This window comes from Lepisma saccharinum, chromosome 3 (genome assembly GCF_977018435.1).
Source record: "Lepisma saccharinum chromosome 3, izLepSacc3.1, whole genome shotgun sequence".
NCBI classification, from domain to species: domain Eukaryota; kingdom Metazoa; phylum Arthropoda; class Insecta; order Zygentoma; family Lepismatidae; genus Lepisma; species Lepisma saccharinum.
In genome coordinates this window covers 78,208,687-78,226,891 of record NC_139231.1, presented here as the reverse complement: position 1 = coordinate 78,226,891, position 18,205 = coordinate 78,208,687, and the positions used below count along the sequence as shown (strand labels likewise).

General features: G+C 40.8%; 1 protein-coding gene across 2 annotated transcripts in view; it reads left to right on the top strand.

Moving 5' to 3' along the window:
* The window catches only part of LOC145985173 (uncharacterized), a 471,246-nt gene that overhangs the window by 409,932 nt on the left and 43,109 nt on the right, over positions 1–18,205 (top strand). For both annotated transcript variants that reach the window (XM_083118871.1, XM_083118872.1), the window contains exon 2: positions 10,095–10,442. In XM_083118871.1, the coding sequence (XP_082974997.1) occupies positions 10,095–10,442 (348 nt within the window). The remainder of the gene's footprint in view (positions 1–10,094; positions 10,443–18,205) is intronic.

The window sequence follows — 18,205 nt, the reverse complement described above, 5'->3', positions numbered from 1 at the left end:
GAGCGTCGAGAAGGAAAACATTATTAAGATTTAATGATCTCTATACTCTGTGAAACTTTGTGCTATGACACGCTGTAACCATATAACTATATGTTGTTTATACTACCTCTTCGCCACAATGTTCGTAGCTCTGGCCTGAGAACAATGGCGCTAGTGTCGAATGCTAACCTACCCGGAAAATTGTAGTTCACATATTTTTCCGCATATATGCACACAAGTCTGTTAAGAATTGTCAATATACCTGATGGTAAAGTTGCTTAGCATTCATTCTGTTACCTTCATTTGGCTAAATATAATCCTATTATCATAAGATAAATTATTAAGCCACGAGAAGGAATTTAAGTTAATGATTCTTTATCTTTATTGAAATATGCTGTATAAAGTCGTAAAGAACATTTGAACCTGTTTGTTAAAATTATGTAAGCAATTTGCAAGCGACAAATATAAGCACAATGCTTCATGTGCGTCAAATTATTTTAAAATGTAACGTGATGTCGAACAAGATATACAGTTTTTGTAGGTGTCTTCTAATGTACAATAGTCTGTTTCTTTTACCTGTATTTGTTACAAATTTGTAAAAGATAACACAAAAAAAAAAGGGATTGCAATGAACTTATGGATAATAACAGAATATTAGTTATTATTTTTAACATCCAGTGTTAACCAGTGAAAGAAAATATTTATATATTTCGAGAATTCAACAGTATTTATGTACATATAGGAGATGGCAACTTTAGATGTTGCCTGTGCTGCCATCTAGACATTCATTTGTCATGGCTCTGACAAAACGGAAAGTGCCTGTCATGCAGGGAGCGAGTTTGCGCTCCTGGTTAATGGAATTAGAGTTAAAGTTTTACTCCGCTTGGTTTAATTGCATAAGATGCTCTGTGTGTCGTGTCCCCGTAACTGCTTGAAGCAAACCAGCTACATGATGGAATATAGCTGCTCTTGCGCTGTATAAAATAGGTACACTTGAACTTGAAGTTGCGCTTTGTACAGGGTGTTCCAAAATGTATGTTACCATTTCAAATGTAAATAACATCTTGATTAATCAATCTGTTGACAAGAAATTTGAATGACACATAGTATACAAACAGGAGATTCATTATTTAGGTGTGGAATATGATATCCCGTAGGTGGGCTCCATTATTCGCCAGACAGACACGTGCACTTTCCATTGGTTTGTTCCATGACTTTTTTTTATGTCTTGAATCTCCTCTTGGATGTTTTTTTAGACGGGGAGTGTCCTGGGCTTACTTCTAAACACCGGTCTTTGAGGTAACCACATAGGAAAAATTCTGGTGCTGCTAAATCAGGGGATCTGGGAGGCCACTTAAAGTCATAGTATGGGGAGATTATCCGTTCTCCAAAGGTCCAAAGTGTCTGTCTGGCGAATAATGGAGCCCACCTACGGGATATCATATTCCACACCTAAATAATGAATCTCCTGTTTGTATACGGTACTATGTGTCATTCAAATTTCTTGTCAACAGATTGATTAATAAAGATGTTATTTACATTTGAAACGGTAACATTCATTTTGGGACACCCGTATGTCAATTTTTTTATAAATATGAATTCTTCCATTACCTGATCATAATTTCATGTCATGTGACATCTAAAAATTTATTCATATTGACATGTCCTTTCCGGACGTATGAACAGACTGTTGAAGTACACCATCCCGTCTGGTATATATTAATCTTGTTGCTGGGAGTTAATGGAAGTGCATGAGGGAAAAATTAAGTTCTCTTCCACCCTTAAAATGAGTGACCTTAGCTCTCTTCCACCCTGAAGATAGGAGTAACCTTAGCTTTCTTCCACCCTGAAGATGAGAGTGGCCTTAGTTCTTTTCACCCTGAAGATGAGAGAAACCTCAGCTCTTTTCATCCTGGAGATGAGAGTGATCTTAGCTCTCTTGTACCATGAAGATGAGATTTTACTATTTTGCAAGAAAGTGTATTCGTAAATTTTGCATAAGTTTATCTATATTATTTGTGAATTTCATCACTTTTTTCTTCTTTCAGAGCAAGAATACAACAGATATTAATATTCGCAGTTGCACGAGTTTCAACAGTAACCCTATTTGTTACTATCGACATAGAAAATTAAATACCTTGCGCTTGTTTTGAGTTTGAGTTGGTGTTTTAAGTCCACTTTATGCACAGTAAGGCTAATCGGGAGTGGACCTACAGTTTAAAGTGGAAACCGAACCACTTGTTCCTCAACCGGGTATCGAACCCGGGACTCCTTGATTACAAGGCAATGACGCTACCACTGCACCATGGGGGAGGCCCTACCTTGCGCTTGTGCATGGCACTATTAGACATGTGTATTCAGTGACAATGATAGAATTTGTACTGTCACCGAAAGTGGCTAGATATGTAGCTTTTATCAAGTCGTGAATTTTTAACCGAAAGAAGGTGATGCTTGTTCGGTGAGGGTTAATTATATGTTATTTTTCTTCGCCCATGGGGCGCGTGTGTGTATTACAGATTTAAACACCAGTTTCTGTAGGCTTACGATAGCTATTCATATGGTTAAATATTATCTTAAGGATTTGACTGGAATAAATGAGTTCTTTTTTAGCCTTTGGTCCAATGAAATATGGGGTTTGCAAGAAAGTAGGAATGGTGCACTGGAGCTGATGTGAGATATGAGTGTATGTTTGGGATAGATTAGTGTATGTATTATTATTTGTGTTATCAATGTGTGAAAATTTGTATATCATAAGTATTCATTATACTTGTCGCCACTAGATGGCAGGACAGTGCAGACTCTGCTTCGGAGACTGTGCAGGGCGTGGTACTTATCGGGAAATACCCGCACTGTACGAGAGAACAGCGAGAGACATTGCTACACGGTGGTCGACTCCATTCCAATGTAGTCCAGTGTCAGTGTACATTAAATAGTGTATATAATCAGTCCAGTGTTTAAATAAGAAACGCAACATTTTATGGTCCTCCGGGCCGGATTAGTTTACCAAGTGAACAATCTCTGTGAGATATGGCGTGTTACGCAGCAGAACAACGTCTCAGCTCGCCCGCCATGGAAAGAACGAGTGTTTTCGCGCGGTGTCGAAGTGACTTTGTGTGCAGTGTTCCAGTTACAGAAGTGTACTGACATTCGTACTTACGTCAATATATGGTTGCATGTTATGTGCTCAATCGTAGAACTTTCTGTGTCACAGTACTTATTACGTATTACGTGTAATTTTCGATCACAACGGTTACGCGTGTGGTTTGAACAGACATTCCGTATCGTTATCGCGCGTACGTCGAATGTTTTGTTACAAGACCGAATTATACACGGTTGTATTCAGTGGACAATCAGTTATCTGCTACGATAACTCATCACGGGACTGAGTATCATAAATTTGGACAGTTTCAAGCATCCACTACAGTATCCTGCTGTCGGCTGAAGTGACGTCATCGCCAACACCCAGGGAAGCTTCAGGTCAAAGTCAGTAGTTAGCTAGGCTCGCACCATATTTTGTTTACTCTTTCCTCACGTACTATTTCCTACACATCTTGCCCTCTTTCTTTCGCGATGGATGAAGAAGAGAAAAGAGTGTTGATACGTAGGAGAGCTGGATTTAGGGGCCAGTTAACACGAACACAAGCATTCGTCAATGCCTTTGAAGATACGGGGGAAGTTCAAGAACTAAGGGTCCGTTTACGGAATTTAACACCTTTGTGGGAAAAATATGATGAAGTTCAAACACGTTTAGAAGTAGAAGATATAAACGAAAATCATGAACCTCACAGGGAGGATTTTGAAGAAGTTTACTACAAGGTACGGGGTAAAATGGAATCCATTATAGAGAAACATAAACAAACACAAGCTGCACCTACAGATGGATCGGATGTTGTAAACAATGCTTCATCATTAGGCACCAAGCATATCAAATTACCGACGGTATCTTTACCCACGTTTCACGGTAATTATCAGGATTGGTTAGCATATTCAGATGCATTTCAGGCTATGGTTCACACAAATGACAATATTCCTAAAATACAGAAATTCCACTACTTGCGTTCATCATTGGAATCTGAAGCAAGAACACTTATAGATACTTTGCCCATGACTGATTCAAATTACGATATTGCATGGCAATTGTTGAAGGATAGGTATGAAAATAAACGACTGATAGCAGCAACTCATGTCAATAACATCTTGCATGTGAACGCAATTAACAAGGAAAATGCCACAGAATTACGTCAGTTCATCAATGATGTCACTAGTAACTTAAATGCTCTTCGAGCCCTTGAATTACAAACACCGTTAGAAGATGTTATTTTGATACATCATTTTTTGGCTCAACTTGATTCTCACATAAGAAGGGAATGGGAATTAAGCCATACCGATCAGTCGTTCCCTACACTGAAGGAACTCTTTACCTTTCTAGAACAAAAATGTCAAGCTTTGGAATCAATGAAGTCTGTTCACGTAAACAAAAATGTCAATGAACACAAGGTTAGCCCTAAACAGAAACACATCCGTCAGTCAAATTCTTACCTGACAACTACAAATACACAATGCTATTTCTGTAAATTAGCACATTCCTTATATTCATGTAAGTCTTTTGCAGGCGCAAGTCTGAAGCAGAAACAAGAGTGTGTGCGCAACAACAAACTTTGTTATAATTGTCTCAGATCGAATCATAATTTTAGGAACTGTACTTCAGGTAATTGTAGACGCTGTGGATTGAAACACAATTCGCTGTTACATCCAGAGGAAGGCAGTAAACGAGGAGGTCCTCTAAGGCAAGACCAACCAAGGAATGACTCACCAGACACGAGGAATGAAGCTGCAAGGACAACTTCAGTACAATCTTCATATTGCACATTTAAGAGTAAACCAAGATCACACGTTCTGCTATCAACAGCTTTAGTAGAAGTCATCGATTCTAGGGGACAGCCACATACATGTAGAGCTCTCCTGGACAGTGGGTCTCAGTCAAACTTCATCAAGGAAGATCTTGTTCAGAGACTACAGTTACGAAAGCAGAAAAATCATATTCCAATCAGAGGAATCAATAATGTTTCATCGGAAGCCAAGCACAGTGTAGACATTCAGCTGCGCTCAAGAGTGTCAGACTTCCAGACTTCACTGACTTGTCTGATACTCCCACGCATCACAGGGAACGTACCTTCTCAAGTTATTCGTCATGAACATTGGAACCTACCAACAGACATTGAGTTAGCAGATCCAGATTTCCACAAACCAGAAGGGATAGATCTACTAATTGGATCGGAACTTTACTTGCACTTACTTCTTCCTGAAAGACAAACGAGAGATGAAAACTATCCAGTTCTTCAAAATACCGAATTAGGTTGGATTTTAGCTGGTCGGATGGAACAGCCTGTACAACCTAGTACACCCACAGTAGCATGTTTTGTACGCATGGAAGACAATTTGGATTCTCAATTACGGCGTCTTTTCGAGTTGGAGGAAATGTACTCGAAACTAAAAACAGCTGAAGAAGTAGCGTGTGAAAACCACTTCAATCAACACACCACCAGAGATGAAACAGGGCGTTTCATTGTTCGTCTCCCATTTCAATCAGATCATACAGAGCTAGGACATTCATACAACCAGGCATTATTCAGATTACATCAGTTAGAGAAGAGGTTTCAACAACAACCAGAGTTGAAAGAGGAGTATAGCAGAATACTCGAGGAGTATGAAATGTTGGGACACATGAAGCCAGTACAACCAGATCTAAATGAAGCTGATGACTTGTCATACTATTTACCACATCATCCAGTATTCAAACCTAGCAGCAGCAGCACGAAGACCAGAATTGTTTTTGATGCGTCAGCAAAAACAGCAAATGGAGTCTCATTAAACGATATACTGATGGTCGGTCCAACCACACATGACGATCTCCAGTCTATAGCTCTTCGCTTCAGAACGCACAAGGTTGTATTTACGGCAGACGCCGAGAAGATGTTCAGACAAATTCTGATTCATCCAGATGACACTAAGTTTCAACGCATACTTTGGAGAATATCTACAGATATGCCAGAACAAACGTTCGAGCTCACAAGAGTCACATTTGGTTTAGCATCATCACCATTTTTGGCGACCAAAACATTGCAGCAGTTAGCTGAAGAGGAAGCAACCAAGTTTCCGAATGCATCCAAAGTTTTACAACGAGATGTTTACGTTGATGACCTCCTCACCGGAGCTAACAGTATTGAAGAAGCTAGACAATTGCAAGGAGAACTAATCGATTTACTGAATTCAGCAGGATTCACTTTGAAGAAATTGTGTTCTAATCATCCAGAACTTCTTGAAGCAGTGCCAGCTACTCATAGAGAAATGCAACTACCATTTCAGTTTGACAAGGGAGCGAGCGTTACGCCTTTAGGCCTCACGTGGGATCCAGTCACAGATAAATTGCAAGCAAATAACAAGGAGATAGTGTCATGTTATGAAGACAACATCACTAAACGACAAGTAGCTTCTATTGTCGCATCAATCTTTGATCCTTTGGGACTAGTGAGTCCAATAGTAATTTCTTACAAGATATTTCTACAACAATTATGGTTCCATAACATGGAATGGGACGATAAGTTACCAGATCAACTCAACATGGAGTGGAAACGTTTGTTTCAACAGTTACCAAACATTAATCAGATACAAGTTAACAGATTTGTGCTAGTTCAAGGAAAAGTGGTTGACATTCAACTCCACGGATTTTCAGATGCATCGCAAGTTGCATATGGCTGTTGTTTGTATCTTAGATCAACAAATGAAAATGGTGAAACCACTGTACATTTACTTTGTTCACGTTCACGTGTGGCACCTATAAGAAGGATCACTCTTCCTCGTCTTGAATTGTGCGCTGCCTTGTTGCTGGCGAAACTAACACACAAGGTGTTACAACTACTACAATTGGAAGTCAGTATCTATGGACTGATTCGAAAATCGTACTGGCGTGGCTAGCATCACCTGCAAGACGATGGAAAACCTTTGTAGCGAATAGAGTTTCACAAATTCAAGAATGTTCTAAGCCTCAGTACTGGAAACATGTAGTGTCAGCACAGAACCCCGCAGATTTAATCAGCAGAGGGACAAATGTAGACTCACTACACACCTCTCAAATGTGGTTTCATGGTCCTGATTGGCTATCACTTCCAACAACAGCATGGCCTTCGAGTCCAACATCGTCAAGGCATGATGACTTTGAAATCGACGAACTTGAAGAACAAAGAATATCTACAGTAAGTCTAGTCACAAATGCACCAACAATAGAATTTATCAGCAGATTTTCGTCGTTATTGAAACTTCAAAGAGTGATTGCATATTGTTTGAGATTTCTACACAATGCTAGGAACAAACAAGAGAAACATATAGGATCATTGTCAGCAAGTGACTTAAGATCAGCATTGCACACTTGCATTAGAAGCGTACAACACGAAGTTTATGGCAAGGAAATACGAGAATTGTCTTCTAACAGTCAGGTGTCAAAGGATAGTAAACTTTCAGACTTGCATCCTTTCCTCGATGACAAGCAAGTACTCAGAGTTGGAGGAAGACTTAGACACTCGCAGCTACCATATGATAGCAAACATCAAATCATATTGCCACCGAAACGTCATTTAACTGAATTGATCATTCTTTCAGAACACCACAGGCTATTACATGCAGGACCGCAACTCCTTATATCTTCATTACGACAGGAGTACTGGATACCAAGAGCCAGACAAGTGGTCAGAGCTATTCTGCATAAGTGCCTCATTTGTTTCAAATTAAGAGCATCTATTTCCAACCAACTCATGGCACAATTACCACCATCCAGAATACAGTCCACTAGACCATTTCTAAACACTGGAGTTGATTACGCTGGACCAATTATCATCAAGCCGTCGATCACTAGAAGCAAATCAAGGCTGAAAGCATATGTAGGAGTATTTGTATGCTTTGCCACCAAGGCTATACACCTAGAATTGGTCGGAGATCTCAGCACCAAGTCATTCATTGCTGCTTTGCGAAGATTTACGGCACGCAGAGGAAAATGTTTGAACTTGTACAGCGACAACGGAAGAAATTTCGTCGGTGCCAATCGTGAATTACAAGACTTGAAGAATTTATTCCAATCATCAGACTTCAGCAAGTCTTTAGAAGACCATGCAGCTCAGGAAGGATTCAAATGGCATTTTCTACCACCCAATAGCCCAAATATGGCTGGACTTTGTGAAGCAGGAGTGAAGTCCATGAAGCATCACCTGAGGAGAATCGTAGGGAACTCTGCTCTCACTTTCGAAGAACTTTAAACACTCTTAGTTCAAATCGAAGCCTGTCTTAACTCCAGGCCCCTCACAGTATTGTCACATGACCCTACAGATCCCAGTTTTATAACCCCTGGCCATTTCCTTATTGGTGCACCCCTAACTAGTTTTCCTGAGCCTAGTCTAACATCAAAGAATCCAGTTTATCCAGATGGAAGAAATTGCAGCAGATGTACCAACAACTATGGGACCGTTGGTCAAAGGACTACTTGCATTCCCTGCAGCAGAGGACCAAGTGGAACACCCAAAAGAAGAATTTGGAACCAGGAACAGTGGTCTTAGTGAAGGAAGATCACCTACCTCCACTTACATGGAAACTTGCTATAGTTGAACAAGTGCATCCTGGTGCGGATGGACTAGTGCGTGTTGCAACTGTTCGCACTTTGTCTTCAACTTATAAACGTCCAGTTAACAAACTAGTGCCTCGACTCGATCAAGAGGGGGGACTATGTTTGGGATAGATTAGTGTATGTATTATTATTTGTGTTATCAATGTGTGAAAATTTGTATATCATAAGTATTCATTATACTTGTCGCCACTAGATGGCAGGACAGTGCAGACTCTGCTTCGGAGACTGTGCAGGGCGTGGTACTTATCGGGAAATACCCGCACTGTACGAGAGAACAGCGAGAGACATTGCTACACGGTGGTCGACTCCATTCCAATGTAGTCCAGTGTCAGTGTACATTAAATAGTGTATATAATCAGTCCAGTGTTTAAATAAGAAACGCAACAGTGTATATGCGTATGAATTTATCGATAAAACTGCTGAAAATGTTATTCGATATTTCTGCAAGTTTCCTTTAACTTAGTAAAAATTACTGCAAATTTGTTATAATTTTTGTGAATTTTAAGTGAGTTTCCTGATAGGATATGTAATGTGAGTTATTTAGGTGTGTTGCGGGTTTACATACCTTCTTCTCAACTGTAAAGTATATATTTGTTTCTAAATTAATATCTACATAGTATAGTTTCCTTTTCCATGCCAAAATCCATTACAGTCATGTGGTTAAGTACTGTACATTAGCTAATGAATCATTCGAGTTCTTCAAAGAATATTTACCATTTTATATCAGGTCGCTTAATTTTATGTCAGTACTTTATCATTATCAGCGAAGAAAATCATACAGACCCATTTCTGCAAGGAAGTTATATATTTGTATGTGGCGTTTTATTCATCATCATATTCGTATTTTTGCCTGGGCTAATTGTAGGTAATATGGCCGGCTATATTTTACGAAGCCAATAGAGTAAGGTACTATTGCTTGATGATGATCGAAAAATGGAGAACGGCGCGATGCAGCCCGCCTCCACCCGAATACATTCGAGGGTATGCGCTTAAAGTCCTGGTACCTTTCATTAAACCAGGACGTCATTTGCTCCGAATTAACCCGTTCCTCCGGTTTTTTTATTATTATTATTATTATTTTCTTTACTTATTCCTTGTTTACATTATACAGATTACATATATCATAAACAGAAAAGAAAGATAAAAAGAAAAGTGATGTCGTTTGGTAATACAGCATTAATGATCAAACACGCTCTGGCACCCACAGCAAGTCGTATTTGTCACCCATGAGTGTATTTATTTTTTAGCATGCTTAAATGTGAGTACGGAGTGATATCATTGAGGGTGCGTATGAATTTAAATATGATATATAATGTATAATGATAAAACTGAGGATGTATTATATATATATGATTATATTAGAGATCAGACTTGTTTTGGCATCCAAAAAACAGGTCTTGCTTATGTGGGTCATGTATAGTGATAGTGTTTTCTTCTTTTCCAGGAATCCGACCGGAACAACCACTGTGCATCCACAGCGCCATCGTCGCCGCCTTTCGATGTCGGTCCGCCAGCACACTATATTTCGTCCTTGAGGGCATCGAGGCGAGGCGCGAGTCCCGACAAGGACCGTGATCCGCTGGCCAGGCTCCACCGCTTCCTCAGGGTCTTCTACCGGGAACTTGCAGGAAGGGACCATCCTCACCCACCCCCGTGGGCTCCGCCGCTGCCCGTAGGAACCCTCTGCCCCGCCCACTTCCAGCCGGCGTTGCAACTAGCGCCGCTCAGCGGACGCGGGGAGAACGAACCTCGCGATACCATCCGGCTGGATCAGCTGTTGGCCGCCGTAAGGGTGAGTATCCTGATAGGGTATACAATGTGAGTTACTCAGGCGTGTTGCGGGATTGCATACCTTCTTTTCGATTGTAAATTAAAGGTTAGACTGAAGCGGTTGAGAATGGTTAAGTGGCTATTTTACCAGTTCTCTTTCAGACACCTCTACTCCATTCTGGGTGTATTGTCCTAATAGTGAGCCTTTCAGTTGTTTTAACCCAGTCATCAGTAAGCAAACTTGTACTTGAAGTGCACTCTTAAAGCTTCCATAACCATCGTCCCCAATCAACGGCAACCAGAGAATGGAAAACCATCTGCGATCTTTCATCCTTTTCTTCCTAGCATTCAGCATCCGTTTAGTACTTACATGAGCAAAGCACCATTACCGTTCTCATTGTCTCATTGTAGTTTTTAATTTCCATCTTCAGCTTTAGCCACTAGATACAAGAAACATCTTTTTTATATGCTGATTACGATATGTATATCTTTGCCCAAAATAGTCTTCAGTATCAAAACAGAAAATTTGTTTTGTAGGTATGAATAGATTTTATTAGTCTTATGGAGAGTTTTATGCATAATAAAGAGTTTATTGCCATACTACAACCGTTAAATATTTGGAAATATTCAAGATGGCGCCCATATGATAACATATCAGAATTAATGGCATCTTTGTGTTATATGACTGCACAAATTACCCATTCAACAATATTGGAACATTTTTGAAAAAAAAAATCCATCTGGAGTCACCTACCCCGCAAATGTAACCCAGGTCTCCCGCGTTGCAGTCAGTATTTATCACTATGAAAATATACAGGCAATAAAATCGAAGCGAACTCATTAATTTTGCCATCTTCGGTTGAACCAAGATGATGTGTAATACAATGGACGTTTTATATACTCTGGGCACATGCATTGGTGAATTTGTTGGTACAAATAATAACATTTTCTCACAATATTAATAGTTACAATTCCAAAAACTGCTGTAATCATATTTGTCACGTGATTGGCAGATAGTTCTCATTGCCTTTCTTCAGGATTAAGTTATTCCTCCCCGATGGCGCAGTGGAAGCGTCGCCGCCTAGTGATCAAGGGTTAGATTCCCGGTGGAGGCACATAGTGGTTCGGTTCCCACTTTAAACTGTAGGTTCAGTCCCGATTAGCCTTAATGTGCAAAAAGTGGACATAAAACACGAAATCAATCAATCAGGATTAAAAAACGTATAGCGTAAAGGTAACGCAGTCGCCTTAAAATCAAGGGGTCTTGTGTTCGATACCCGGTGGAGGCAGAAAGTTGTTCAGATCCCACTTTGAACTGTTCCCGATTAGCCTTTCGGTGCATAAAGTGAACTTAAAAACATACTCAAAACAAATATGTCACTAATATTCAGAGAATTATGAAATATGCCCATGTCCAGTTTGATACTTAGTTGAGTTGCCAGTAGAGGCTATAACTACTTAGCTACGTGGGCATGGGACCGTGCCTTGTGCTTACAATGGCGCTAGAACCAGCCGTACGTGGTTCCATTCGAATTCCATGTTCGGTTTCAGTGTCCACCACCTAAGAGGAAACGCTGTAGCCTGATAAAACATGCAGGCTTTCATCCGCTACGCGCTAGCAAATTCCAGAGGAAACTCATTGAAACATGTGTGTGTTCGGTTCGATTTCTGTCGTTTGAAATCGAGTATGGAATCACGTGACTACCAGTTCCACTTACGCATCTCTTTAAAGTTGAATTTGCTCGTTCAGTGTTGCCCGTACCATTGAAATTATCTTGGACTTGCGATTAGAAATATTTCCTTCTGACCTCTCATGGACGTCGTTTTCGCTCATTATTTCCCTCTCTTTTCATTCCAAGTGTTCCGTCAGCATCAAGTGTGGGAAATGAATGTCTTTCTAACGCAGTATTGTTAACAGTAAAATCTTTACTTGATGTGCGCAGAGTTTTCTGCTTCAGTCAACAATCGTAGAGCAAGATTTAGAAAGTGAACCCCGCACGATGAAAAAACCAACTTCAGATTGTTTTTCCTTTTTGCGTCGGAAGACTCGGCGGTTCACATGCGGTTTCGCGTCGTATCCTGCTTCTGTTCCTTTTGAAGAACACTAGCTACATCTAGTTCGCTGCACTTTTTTGATTTGGTTCCATGGTGCAACACCAACTCATCTACTTCGTTGATTAGGTGTCTGCACAGTTTGTACTACGTTCTGGAGCGGTGTAATGTGGGGTATAGTCACGTGTTGCGTGCTAACTAATCAAAAAAGTTTAAAGCAGCAGACAGACATTTGTTGAATCTTCTGAACATCAATATCGCTATTCGTCTAAGCCCCGCGACAGGTTAAGTTTGGAGGAACTTTTCATATACATAGGCCCAAACGTGCGCGCAGAATATAGTTCCGCTGGTATACTTCCGATGTTCTCACTGTCTGTGATACGAACAGCTCGGCGATTGAGGCAAGACTGGCACGGAAGATCCTGAGCGCTGTTCATCGCGTTGATTAATACATGAAACCTGCTGCAAACTTGACCTGTCGCGTGACTTACTTGCTTGAACGTCATTTCCTTGCACCAGCTTGACACCGGGATGCACCTGCACTACACCTAGTGTCAAAAGGTGCAATGAATTAGAGTATTGGAGATTTTTAAGGCCAGCTAGCGTTGCGCGCGCACTTCTCCCTCCTTCACCTTCACAATCTTGAAATGTAGCCTGTTCTGCATGCGATAGTAGCTACAACATCGTCCCCACCTTTACTGCGGCAGTTCAACTTTCAATAGCCGTAGCACTGAAAAGAAAGCCCTGGGCATTACTGTTCATCAACTTCATCTATTCAGCATTCGTTATAATCATCATGGTTAGCCACATGTAGCAGAATAAGAATTATACTCCAGAAAAGAGCCTGGCGAAAATAGATTACAAAACACAGGTCAACTTTGAAGTAATGTGATTTAACGCTCCCTCTCCCTTTAAAACTCCCTGAAAAGAAGAATAACAATTACCGAAGTAAATAATACGAGTACAAACATTCTTTTTCAAATTTGAATTATTTAAATGCCTTACTTTTCTCCTCATTTCAGTGTGGGTAATTCTTTTCCTTGCTCTTAAAAATTCTGCCCTGCGTCGACTGCCATCCGCTAACAATAGTGCCGCACGTCACTCGTGAATATGGGTGTTTTTTTTTTTTTTTCAATTTGAGTGTGTGTAATTGTGGGTGACTTCACAGCGCTTCCCGTGTATTCCTTCTGGCAACACTGCTCCCTCCTCTCCGCTCCTCTTACAACGCAATCTTAACCTTGCCCGCGTGCATAGAAGAGCGTCCTTCAAAGTTGAGAAGAGTTGCCCAGGGCGTTTTCTGCGCGCACATGTAGACTACCATTGTCTATGTGTAGACATATATCCATGAGCATTACGACGCCCATTCCAATTACCATAACAGCTTTTGCTTCGTTGATAATAGCCAATTCTTCTTGATGCACACATGAACCTGCCTTTGCCAGAAATGAATTCGGAGGTTATTTTGCTTCGAGCGAGAACTTTTTGTTTAATAAGTGTAAAACCTACAGAAACGGAGCAGACGGGAAAAGGAGGGAAAACGAACCTAGCAACCCCGATTCGGAAACTAGACGCCTCGGAACCCGAAAGCGATTAACGAGATGGAACAGTGACGATCGGTTGCCATGGTGATTCGATCAGAGGGAGTACTCTACAAATTTTTATCACTTTTTTCCTCTCCCCCCCCTCACCCTTTTGCTCCCCGCTGAAATTCTGTTAGGAATCAACACAACAGCAAGATTCAGGTCGCTGAAAAATAAGCTAAATATAGAAGCGGAGATGAACACGTGGAAGCGACATGCGTAGAATACATGCAAGTACCTGAACTTCCATATCAAGGGGTTTGAGTGGAACGAACAAGAAGCAATGCAAAGGAATGAATATGTTGAGAACTTGTAAAGAGTGAATCCTAGAGAGAGAACCAGTCAGAAGTAAGATTAGTTATAACAGCAGAAAGAATAGAAGAAATAGTTTATTAAAGTAGATACTAGATCAAAAGAAGATAACGTTTTTAAAACTCATTTAAACGACACGAAATGGTTCAACGAAGAAGAAATCAGTGCACGGTTTCCACACAGATGTAAAACTTGAAATCTTAGTGAATTTGAAAAAAAAAAAAAAAAAAACTCAGGTAATTGATCAGTGAATAAAAATGACACACACCCATGGGCGTATTTAAGGGGGGGGGGTTCAACGGGTCCAACCCCCCCCCCCTCTGGTTCAGTAAAATTATCAGATAACCTGTTCTATCCGCTATGCGCAGAGACTTGTTCGTAAAAATGTGTTCAGACTTATTTTGTTCTCATAAATTACAAGCGTATAGAACGGGATACGGATGGGAAAGAAATTAATTCCACACACCAGATGGAACTGCAAAGCAAATTTCTGCAATTTCCTGAAAGTTTCGGAATTTCTCTGGAAAATACTCAGAATCCTGACATTTCACAAATTCTATAATGCCACATGTAATTTCTTCCCGAAGCAGCTGCTTGTGAACTTAAAGCACGAATATTATAATTTAATTAGAAGTTACCAACATGGTTTGTTACCATTCAAGATTTTAGTATTCCTCAGGTTCCAATTTTTTGATAATTTGACTGTTTGATAATTAGTATGGGTAAAATAAGGTTGGAGACGGAAATAATTATTAGAAAGCTGATTCCTTCTGAAATACTTTCTTTAAGTCCCCCTGTACTTCCCCAGAAAAATAAAAAAAATCCTGCATGGGGAACACCCTTAAATTTTGAATAAACGGCCGCCATCTTTGATTTTTCAAAAAATGCGATAACTCAGTAATGGACAACGATAGGGAGGTGCTGTTGGTGCCAAACGTTTCAGTTTTGGAAGAAGGAACTTATTACTGAAAAAAAAAAGTACGTATAGTGCAAATATATTTTCCACGATTTCTTTGACAGCATTTTCGCCTAGCTCCTCGGCTGAGTCACAATTAACTGTATCATCGGCAACAATTCCTGAAGACAGGGAAATGAGCTCTTCGGATTTGTTGAATGGCGAATGTTGATTCAGCCAAACTAAAAATTTCCTCAAATCACTGGTATCTCGAGTCTGCCACGATCTTGATAAAGAAATGTTCTGGTCGGAGGATTCACCTGTCACTCCTACGAAAGCTTCCACTGCTTCCATCACCTGGAGACTTCCTGGTATGGTGCAAATCCAATGCGCTACAACGCTATCAGACATATTTCAGCCTTGTGTCAAGCCACCGCTAACCTTCATAGATCGCATTAAGACCTGCTTTATGGTCATGTCCGTCCAAACGCCGCACCAAAACTTATTCGATCGCCGAACTGTAAAATAATCCTGACTGACAAAACGTTCAAACTCTTGATCCGACAAAGTAGTCTTAAGTTTAGACATATTCTGGAGGTAGAGGTGGGCTGATTTAGCGTAATGAATATGGCCAGCTGCATGGAGGAGAACTAACATGTGTTGAACGGAGAAGAGATGAAGGTTCCAGTCGCCTGTTCTTTCCGCTCTCACTAAGTCATGCATTATAGAAACTTGCTTGAAATACTGCAGCCATAATTTAGCAGTACGACTTCTTTCTTCAAGTGTCTTCATCGCACTGGATACAGCACTCAGTAAAGGTTTGACTTTGGATAGGAAAGATTCTGCGGAGGAGGACAAGTTTAACACCTCACCGTGAATTCCCCTGAGAGTTTGTACGTCAGAGCTGATCAAAAGTCCGTCTTCCTTGAGCCAGCGAATGAGCTCGTAATGCTCTTGCATAAGCATGCCCATTAGCCATGTGGACAATAGCGTTATTGGAAAATACCTCACCCCACATTTCTTCCATACTACTGCCACCCATGATTTTACCCACCGCACCCATGTAACTCATAAGCAGATGAAATCCACCTAATCTCACGTTTACCTTGGACAGCTCATCAGTTTCGTCTGCCTGATAGACTATATCCATGGCTTTAATTAAAAGTGGCTGATCAAATGTCACAATACACCTTTGTTGCCGCTTCCTGCATTCTTCTACCGCGAAACGAAGACAGGTGTTAATTGAGGTGGGGTTAGGAGGTTGAAGATTGACGAAGGGCAAGGGTATCACTGCTGACTTTTCGTAAAATCTTTTTCCTGTGGCAATCTCCATGAAACCACTCCATCCCGTATGAGGTTCTTCAGCTGACTTGAGACCCGCCATCCAAATCCATTGGTATGACGTTCCGATTTCTGCATCCATCGGCCGCAATTCCAAGGAGAGGACGTCTTCCATTACCAGGAGATTCAATCCATGGTTCTTGGGCCGGTCGTGAGTAACGATTGGGATGAAGCCAAACTTTCCAACAACAGTTGCCGTTGGTATAATTTTCGGTCGTGGAACACGAGAACTCGTCTGAACAGCTGAAGAAGGCGTCACACACTGCACTCCTCCCATCACATGAAAGGTTCCATGTCCATCCATGTTATGATCAGCATTATCGAAGACAAACTGCACAAATCCATGTTTCTGAACTTCACTGGGAGTGTTCATTGTCACGGAAGTTTCATACTTACAGAGTCTACTGTAGGAAACAGAGCAGCCTAAATTATGCAGAAGGTTAATTAGATGTTTTGATAGGAAAAGCCTATGAAGAAACACTCCAATTTCAACCTGCACAGCCCGACCCTGTGGCCGAGTGGTTAGCACATCGCGCTGCGACGCCAAGGGTCCCGGGTTCGAATCCCGGTCGGGCTTGGTTGTTTTTGAATGTCCATTCATCAATTTCATCACTCATCCCCATCTTCGCAAATTAGCCAAGAGGCACAAAACGCGAAGTAAAATAAACTAAATCAAATCAAATCAAAAAATCAAATTAACCTGCACAGCTGACACAAATGAACGTGGATGCACCGAAGAAATTATAGAGTGCTCAACACTCAGCACCTTCTGGTTGCAAGGTGGACCTTTTACTGGTTTCATTAGACCAGAAAGGAGATGATTGAGCATCTCACCTACTTGATTTTCTCCACCTTTCGATATTTCTTCGTAGGTTGGATATGTCGAGCAATCATAAACTTTAGATCTTATCTCTTCTTGGAGGATGATAATAGCCGCTTCTATAATCTTCTTCTTTTCTTCCACAGCGTTTTTTTCTGTCGCTGTACCACTTGTCCGTTAAAATCGTCGATGCAAAGGGCCTAAAAGAAACAACAGTCCCGAAACATTTATTGCTGGATGACATAAGAACAGTATTGCCGTAGCGTGCTGATAAAAGCTCCCGCAGACGCTTTTCACTGTATAACTTGTCACTGTCGGTACTGAACTTTAAGAGCATCTCCATAAGGTCAGACAGCAGGTACTGGCAGCCATCGTTGGAATCCAGGAAGTTGCATAATTTATTGAAAGCCTCTAACTTGGACTCGTCAACAGGTCTTCCGACCACATTTTCAGATGGCTCGCCTGGCATACTTGAACCAACGATTGACAATCGTGCATCACAGTTTTTATGATATTATTGATTTTTATGATCAGGTCACATTCGCTATTAATGCGATTTAGAACTATTTCCCCCTTTTGTTGCACCTATTTGCGCATATACTCCGAATACTTGACATTTTTTGTAAAGTTTCCACTTGGCATATTTTTGGGTGGCGATGTGTGTGCTTGTTGCAAGCTTCCTTATCAACCGTCTCCTCGCAATAAAGACAGCACGTTTTAAAGTTGAAGGGATGTTGGTCACTTCTGAGGAGGGGTTTTGTTAAATTTGTTCCTACAGGTAGAGA